This window comes from Capsicum annuum, unplaced genomic scaffold, assembly GCF_002878395.1.
Source record: "Capsicum annuum cultivar UCD-10X-F1 unplaced genomic scaffold, UCD10Xv1.1 ctg1489, whole genome shotgun sequence".
In the NCBI taxonomy this organism is placed as follows: domain Eukaryota; kingdom Viridiplantae; phylum Streptophyta; class Magnoliopsida; order Solanales; family Solanaceae; genus Capsicum; species Capsicum annuum.
In genome coordinates this window covers 2430533-2440111 of record NW_025820303.1, presented here as the reverse complement: position 1 = coordinate 2440111, position 9579 = coordinate 2430533, and the positions used below count along the sequence as shown (strand labels likewise).

Sequence of the window (9579 nt, the reverse complement as noted above, 5' to 3'; positions counted from 1 at the left end):
CAAGTAACTGTCCGTAACTATAACAAGTAGAACTAGTTACCCGGAAAATAAAACATGCAACATGCTATAATAAGTTAAATTACACTAATAACATAAGGATTCTTTATATTAGCAGTGTATGTAAGTTAAATCAGATTAGTTACTTTTTAAGGAAAAGGGAAAGCAGGAGGCAGAAAGTAAAATGTAGGATTGACTACAAAAGTTGTGTACCAAATGTCACGAGACTTCCAGGTAACGCAGCAGCAGCCACACCAGGTTGGAGCCTCTTATCACCGATGAACGTGCCATTTGTGCTGTCTAAATCTGTCACTACGAGATACTCCTCCATGTTCTGCAGCCGAGCATGTACAGCAGATACTGTTTGCACATCGACAGATTTTCAGCCATAGGAATGAACTATGTTTTGGTTAACAGCAATTTTGTTACCTCGACTAAATGCTTTTCCTTTCCGTATATTTTGACAATGTTTTAAGAATTGATTGAGCAAGAGGGGGTTACATCAAGAAATTAAGTTTGCTTTCGCAAGAGATTGATACATTCCGGAGAAATCATGAATTTTATTGTCCACAGAACATCTTGAATCGTGGTGGAAGCCAATCAGCATTTCAAGCATGCAATTGTTCACCTTGAAAAGGTGAAAAAAGTGAAGCATTTCTGAAAGAGTTTTAACTTCTATACATCAATTGCGCAAATGGATTTTTTATATTATCAGGTCACCTAAAAGACAATTACGAGTAACTATCGATTGTATGTGAAACTAACTACTTGAGAAATAAGACAAGTGCTATGGTGGAACTAACTACTTGAAAATATAACATAGGCAATCAAATACAACATGTTAAATTACACCGATAATGCAAAAGTTATTGAACTGTCCATGTTAATAGGCTAAATTCTCTTCACACAGAACTGGTTGTATTACCTGTAGGCACCGGAATGACTACATCTGCCTTATCAGCAACACGTCCAATAGTAACTGCACCCTAAAGAATGTAACAAAGCTTGAAGTTAACGTACATAACATAAGTGAAACCCTAAATTGGATCGTTACAAAAGATCATCACATCATAATACTTACGGAAGGTATTTCAAGAGAGCGTGGCCTTGGAGTTGGAGTACCAATGTGCTTTGTGTCTCCATCACCTTAATTTGATGTACGCTATACTTGTCAGTGAGTCAAAGTTAAAGGTTTAAGCTAAATATAAATGGATGAGATGATCATAAGAAATGCTTAAAACTCCTGCTTACTGTTAACCATATCTAGAGTTTACTATATCTGCAGCTTAGAACGCATTATTTATGAAAGCAGAAAGCAAGTATAACATAAAGTTTTGGGTCCTTGCTTCAGAACATCAACAATTAGCAGAACATACTGCAGCCAGTTCGTAGTAATGAATTCAAGGACAAAGTAAAACAACAACTAGAAGGGAAAATGGTGATTTTAATCGTTGATGTTGATCCCCATATTATTTGATTTGATTAAGTATATCTAATGATTAATTAACAAAAGCGCCGGAGAATAGTCCCTTAAGTTAACTTGAAGCTACGGGACATTTTCATCTTCTCCTTATTTTCTTGCAGAAGGTAATCTTCCATAGGCAAATGAGGATCCAAAATTAAGTTTTATGAGTTTAACCTTTAATGTTCTTAGCATTGAACCCGTGGGCGGAGCTAGAAGTTGACGTAAGGACTTAGCCGAACTCAATAAATTTAGTTCATACCTTACACAAAATATGTACAAAAGTTAAATTCAGAATCCACTTACTAGTACCTAATGTCGCTATTCTAGAATATAGAATCCATAAAAATTCAAATCTTGGCCCCGCCTCTAAGTGAACCCATTATGTATTTAAAGTTATAGGATCATATTACTATTTATGGCAATTTTAATTAATTTTTACATATAAATTTGTATTTTCTATTAAAAAGAATTGGACTCATATGAACAAAGTACCAACAAGTTGCATGCACTCCTCCTGTCTACACGTTTAAAAAAAAAACCATTTTTGTATGATGGGTTCTTTTCTTTTGATAATATTGGTATCCAGGTCACATACTCAACTATTTCACTAGATAAATGCTATCTCTTATCAATACTGATATAAATCTCTATCCATCAATGCTTAGATAGAGCACGAAACCACTCACACATTGACCGTCAAAACATAACTTTAACCCATGTCATTGACCGTCAAGAAACACCCCTAGGTGCATATTAAAATATTCCTTTTTTGTGTCCCTTTTTGGTTTAAATACTGCATTTCATAAAATTGATCCCATTTTTTCCCATTCTACAAATAAGTACTAACACATGATGATCCAAAAACTCCTACATGTTTAAAAAAATCATGAAGATAAAAACAACACATACCTATAAATTCAAGAAACCATATTACTGAACCATTAGATGAATTACTCTCGACCACAGAAGCATGGATAGGTCCAAATTGGCTCAATTGCCTAGCACTACATTTTAGTTTTGTTGGTATGCAATTAAATCCAAGAAAATTAATGGAATTGGAAGAACAAAGATTAGCTCTATAAGGGAATAGTAGTTTTGGGAGATTAGCATAGGAAATAGACTGTGAAGTTGTAGATAATTCCATCGTTTTTTTTTTTAATGGATATTTGATGTTACTTTGTTCACTCTTTATGACAAGTATATATATGGTCTGTGGATAAAATTGCTTTAGAGGAAAATGTGGTTGAGAACTTGGCCTCTATAAAATGTTGTCACCAAGATTTTGGATAAGAAAAATGTCAAGTAATAGTACTCATATATATTTGTTCATGATTAACTTGATACACTTCTCAAAAAACAATAAATTAAACAATAATTGTATTATCTCACCCTAATCAACGTCTACGATCTACGTCTACATCTACAATATATTAAAAATGTGAAAAGCTTTAGAAAAGTTATTTGAACGTTTTCCCCTTTACTAAAGAACTCCGAATAAACTAAATTGTCTTTTCACCTTTTTCTCCAATTAATAAATATACTGAAAAAGAACTGGACAATCTTGTTAAAAGTGATAAAAGAGTTTTAAAATAAGGTGTATGTGACTCAAGTTTTAATAATTGAGTGTAGGTGACAATTACTTTATTATGGATTAAGAAGTAGGGAAAGTTTGAGAATAACCCACAAGTTTTTTAATTAAACTTTGATCCAATGTAAAACCTAATATAACTAAAAATGGAGAAAAAAACACGCGTTTCTCTCTCTTCTAATTTATTGTTGTTTTCTCCCTCTTTGTGATTTTTGAGTTCATTATTGCTGCTGCTTTATTCATCATCTTCTGCTTCATTATCATCGTCTTCTTCATTATCATCATCATCTTTTTCTTGTTGACCATTGTTGTTGTTGTTACCGCTACTGCTGCTAGTTGACCAATTTTTTAGATCAAATTTTATTTTGTATATCACTTTGGCATTACTTCATAGGTGACTTTGGTAAGTAAAATTATAATTTTTAGCTGAATTTATCATCTGGGTACACTGCTACTGCTGTTTTTCAATAATGGATAGAAATCAAATATGAATCCAACATATGAGTCATCTGTTGCTACAAATGACTCATCTCTTACGACAGATGAGTAATTTGTTGCAATAGAAGACTCATATGCCGGATTCATGTTTATGGTTCTATAGTGCTGTAACATGAATCAAACAGATGGATTATCTGTTGCAATAAATGAGTTATCTATTGCAACATAGGAGTCATCTGTTAAAATAGATTACTCACCTGTTGCAATAGAACCTGAAGATGATTCCAATAAATTAAGTTATCTATTGCAACAAGAGAAATATTTGTTGCAACAGATGACTCACCTGTTGGTATTCATGTTACAGAACTATAAAACCTGAAGCTAATTTCAACAGATGAGTCATCTGTTGTAACAGATAATTCATCTGTTGCAACAAGTTAGTAATTTATTGCAATATGTCACTCATATATTGGAATCAGCTTTAAAGGTTCTGTAGTACTGTAACATCTATCCCAAAAGGTGCGTCATCTGTTTCAACAGATGGATAATCTATTACAATGGATGAGTCACCTGTTCTAACAGATGCCTCATCTGTTGGAATCGGCTTCAAGTTCTATAGTACCGTAACATGAATCTAATAAGTGAGTCATCTGTTGCAACAGATCACTCACCCATTGCAACATATTATTCACCCGTTGCAACAGATTACTCATCTGTTGGGGTTCATGTTAAAATACTACACAATCACTATTAATTTTATTATCATGTCATTAATAACTATTTTAACAAATGTCTTTATTTAGGTACCACTAATGGAGGGATCAATAACAATAAGGGTGGATTGTCATGGTGAATGGATCGAGAAGAGCAATCGATATATTTGGCATTGAAAGAAGGGTGAAATGCTAGAGATGATAGCTATAACAGTCCAAAGTGATGTTTCATATGATAATTTTGTGAACTTAATCATCAGCTATTGTAGACTGAATTATCAATCAAAAAAATTTGTCATCAGCTACATGCACAACTTTTTTGAAAATTAGAAGGTACTACCTTTCAAGATAATCGATCAGGTTCGATTGCATGCTTATATGAGTGATTCAGTTAGGTCAGGGTGTACGTGATTGAAAAACTGAGAGAGAATGAGAACGAGAATGTAGAAAAAGAACAACAAGACACGTTTGATGATAAATTGAATGATCTGGACATGAATATTCTAGATGATAATCAAACATCTACATCCATTATTGCGAGCAATACGGTGGACAGTTCTTCTCAACCAACACAGTCGGGTAATCTTCAAGATAACGAGACTAGTTTTTACAAGGGAATGATATTCAAGAATAATATAGAACTATCTACTTCTTTGTTTATTGCTTGCTTGAAAAGATTTCAGACTAAAAAAGGTGATTAATTCGAGCGAAGTCTTTTCTTTTAGACGTGCTAATCCGAACTGCAAATGGTGGTTGAGGGTTGTGAAGTACTTAAGTTTTGACAGATTCGTCATTACTGTTACGATCCACACATGTGATTTGGAGCATCCATAATCGTCATACCACGTAAAAGGTCCTCAGTAAATATTTCCAAAATAGATTCCCCAATGGCAAATGACCTTCTACAAGTGATATAACCAATCAACTCCTTACATAATTGTGTGATAGTCAGTTATTGAAATATACATATGGCCATGGGGATTGCCAAGGACTTGGTTAGGGGGACACACGAGCACGAGGATCAGTCCTCGATGCCAACCGTTACATGCTTGAGTCCACAAATCTTAGAAGAAAAATGGCCTTGTTGTTGATGAAAATAGAAAGTTGAAGTACACAATGCTTGGTTATGGATTCTTGTTTATTGTCACGACCCGAATCAGAGCCCTGGACGTGATGGCCATCCCAAACCTTGAAGGCCCGAGAGCCCTTCTAACTTGTAATCTCATACACCATTCATACACAAAAAAGAAAAAGCAAAAATACATAACAAAATAAAATCATGGTCATAAATCCAAAATCTGTTTGACAATACCAAAATAAGTTTTTCAATATGTAAACATCTTTCTCAGTCTACGAAATCTCTACTACATTAGATATCAAAACTCGTCTGAATCTGGGACAAGGCCATCAGTAGACCAAAACTATAGTAGGTACTAAATGACTTAAATGAAAATAGGCCTTTTGGAATATAGAAGGCTCACCAACTGCACTCTTCACTCCTGCCTGAAGGAATCTACAGCTTATCAGGACCCCTAGACTGAGCCTCAGACCTTGAAATATAGGGGGTCAATACAGAAGTACTGGTACGAGGAGAAATCCAAAATAATGCATTTATATATATATAACATAGGTGAGAGCAGGCCACGAAATATCATGCATGATATAATTTAAAACACATGGGCACTTCTTTAATAATCATAAAACATTCTTGTCAATGCAATTCTATTCTTTGTATTACTTCTGAGTTAGGTGGCACGCCCCTACAAGTCTGATATTCCACGGGCTATATGGAATCCACCATTGACTCGGCGGGGAAGCCCCCAATGTGAGTTTGCCGCAAGGGTTGGAGTGTTTAAGTCTGATATACCATAGGGTACTAGGCCAGCATAAAATCCCTCTAGGGGATGTAATAACCCGTATCGGCAAAACACGATTCTGGATAATGAGTTATCTAAACTCATGCCTTCTTCGGGGAACCGCCTAACATCTCTTTATGCCCAATTTTAACCTTTTCTGAACATGAATCATTCTACGTTCAAAATCTGAAAATCTGCATTCTATTCTGTTCTAAATTACTATGGCATTTTCTGTATTGGTATCGTCATACCAAGACTTGCAAGTCATGATTCTGAGCCATAAAATCATATCACAGTTTTCTCTTTCAAAACATAAAGTTCAAACCACCATACTTCAAATAATTCAAGAAGATTCATTCTTCAATACATTTAACAAACTATGCAAAAATCTTTTCAATCATTTCAACAAATATGTGGTGGTCATATTTTTTGGCAAACCATGCAATTCTTTCATTATATATATATACTCAACATTTATCAACATGCAAAACCTCTCTTTCATCAATTTAAAAATCAATTTTAAATCATTCAACAATAGTTAAAAACATTGATACCATGCTTCTAAATAACATTCTTCAACTCATAACATTCTAAAATCAAGAAGTGTTGCAACATGAAAGGGAGCGTAAATAGTCATGCTCTCAATTAAATATTCAACTCAATTTCATACATACATACATACATATGTAAGATTACAAATCAATTTAGGGGAAAGGCCTCAAGACCAAAACAATAATTTCATTTAAGAGTCCATAATGCACAGTCGAAATATAAATTTCAAAACCCCTTTGTAAGTTCATGAATTCTAAACTTTAAATCATATTCAAAGTGTTTAAACCAACCCATGTAGTTTTAGGAAAATCCCATGTACCTTAAATTATGACTTTTGGATGAACTCTTGCTTTAGGGATGCTATTCGAACTATTGATGGGTGATTCTTGAAGCTCTCGATCTGGGGATTCTGATTTTTGTAGAAATTTTGAAAAGTGATAGTTAAATTTTGAGTTCTCTTGGATTTTGGGTTGAAACCCTAGAAAGTGTTCTTGAGTGATTTGTGAAAAATTATCATGTATTTTGGTGATTTGGGGATTAAATCCCGTGTTAAAGCTGAAAAAGGGTGGGGGAAAATAACTAAATTGCCCCTCCTTGGACGTGGATTTTAAAAAATGAAACAACTGGGCATCGACATGATTGGAGACACGGTGGGTCGATGCCATAGACGTGATACTCGATGTATCGCGCCCTAATCGCGTCAAGCCTCAGTACTTTTTCCTGGCAATTCCTGTACAAAAATGACCAAAGCGATGGGAGACGCAGTGCGCCAAGATCGCGTTGGTCCACTGTTTTGGAACACCAAACAAGGTCTAAATGCGGCTTAAAAAATCCAAAACTAGTCCGGGAACACCTATTGACCTCCCGGATCATAAATTAGCTAAAATATTAACTATTGAAGGTCGGGAATGTCGTGAAATAATTCTTCAAAGATTTGGGGCTCAAAATGAGACTAAGTCCCTTTTTATACTTAGAAAACTTTTTAGATGAGCACCCCTCTAAGCATATCATGAAGTGATACCGGGAAAACCATAGGGTGTTACATTTTTCAACAGTTGAGAAAAGTCATAGCCATCAATGAGACTTTCTTGAGGAGCAAGTATGGAGGAGTTTTGCTATCGACGGTGGCACAGGATGAGGAGAGTCACTTCTTTCGTGTCGCTTTTTATATAGTGGACAAGGAATGTGATGCCTCGTATGAATATTTTTTGAACAAATGCATAGCTGTGTCGAAGATACAAATAAGTTGTGTATTATTTTGGATAGGCATCCAAGTATCCAAAGATGGATTTAATTTTTTACAGTTCAGCTCATTTTGGTTGTTGTATGATGCATCTTGGAGAAAATATTCAAAGCAACTTTCATAACGAAAGGGACGTGTCTCTATTTTATAGAGCAGCTAAAACATATGTTATAGTTGAGTTTTTTGACCATTTCAATCAAATAAGGGATATTTCACCCAAGACAACATAACATCTCGAACGTGTTGGTTTTAAGAGAAGGAGCCAGACATTTTTTCTGGTAAATAGATATATTGTTATAAATTTAATGTCTTGTTTGAGTTACAAGTTTCTAATACTGTATGATGTCGTACTAAGTGATTTTTTTGTATAGATATAATATTATGACGTCAAATATAGCTGAATTAGTGAATTCATTGTTTAGCGTTGAAAGAGAATTTCCCATTGTGGTGCTATTTGATGAAATAAATAAGAAGTATGCCAAATTATTTCATGAAAGGCATATACAGTTCGCAAACACAAGAAATAGATTTGTTCTAGAAGAGATAAAAGAGAAAGTACATCATTTCACCCCTAAACTTGTTTGCATAACTTACTTTAGATCCCAAACTACACAGGTAATTATATACTCCCCTTAATAACTTTCAAGTGAATTTTATGCCACCCCAAAAATATTATACCACTCTCACTACGAAGAGTGCAGCACACACACGCCACGTTTGAGCCACATCAGCACCACGTAAATATTTTTTTTAAGTAATCCCCCAAATCAATATATATATATATATATATATATATATATGTATGTATGTATGTATATATATATACTCTCTTCTTCAGCCTCCATCCACCCACCCACGCTTTCATTATCTTCAAGCCCCCTAACCCACCCCACCCAAAGCCCGATCTTTCTTCCTTTTCCATATCCACTTCTTCTTTTTTTCACATCTATAAACACTTCCTCCAACGCTCCCACTCCCACCCCCCGTCTCCCTTTATTTTTTCTTCTTTATTTCTTTCTCCTTTTCCTTTTTGATTCTATATTCAAATCTTTGAAATTTTATTCTTGAAAAATTACAATTATAAAGTCAAGAATTGCATTTTGAGGGTAAACGGAATTAGTGATAGAAAATATGTTAAAATATTTTGTCAAATTTGACTGTCATATTTTTTTTAAAAAAATTATTTGGTTCGGTTTTATTTTTGTGATTTTTTATTCTTCATTACAATTTCAATATGAATTGTATCAATATTTTTCATATAAGTAATTTCAATTTGTTTATCAAAACAAGAATTCAATAAATTTGAAAGTAATTTGGTTATTAAGAAAAAATTGATTTTAATGGAATAAATTGAATTTTTTTATAGATTTTTTTGGTGAGAAGTTGAACTTATTACAAAAATCCACATGAGAAAACATTTTTGATTTGCATTTTGATTAAGCTGATTGATGATATTGGTGAAGAAAAATAGAGAAACGGAAGAAGGGTGGTGGGGTATGAGGAGGATGATATAAGGGAAGGTTGAGTGGCTGAAAACTAAAATGTGTGCTCCACTTTCTTTTTTTCCAATTTTTTGTCCATTACGCGCTGAGGTTTTCAATATTTGCCATGTTAGCAATTCGGGTGGTGAAAAATTCACTTGAAAGTTGTTTAGGGTTGTAAATAATTCTATAAAGTTTATGTGCTAAGGTGAGTTTTGTGGACAAGTTCAGGGGTGTTTTGATGTA

The 9579-nt window shown here is 34.0% G+C and overlaps 1 protein-coding gene across 1 annotated transcript; it reads right to left on the bottom strand.

Moving 5' to 3' along the window:
- On the bottom strand, nucleotides 1–2745 carry LOC124890258. The gene is made up of 4 exons (XM_047402096.1): nucleotides 2372–2745; nucleotides 1079–1143; nucleotides 923–983; nucleotides 1–357 (listed from the first exon to the last, which is right to left on the bottom strand). Exons 1-4 carry the CDS (start codon nucleotides 2604–2606, stop codon nucleotides 194–196), a joined length of 525 nt encoding a protein of 174 aa, XP_047258052.1. The 5' UTR covers nucleotides 2607–2745; the 3' UTR covers nucleotides 1–193.
- Between the last annotated feature and the right edge of the window lie 6834 nt (nucleotides 2746–9579).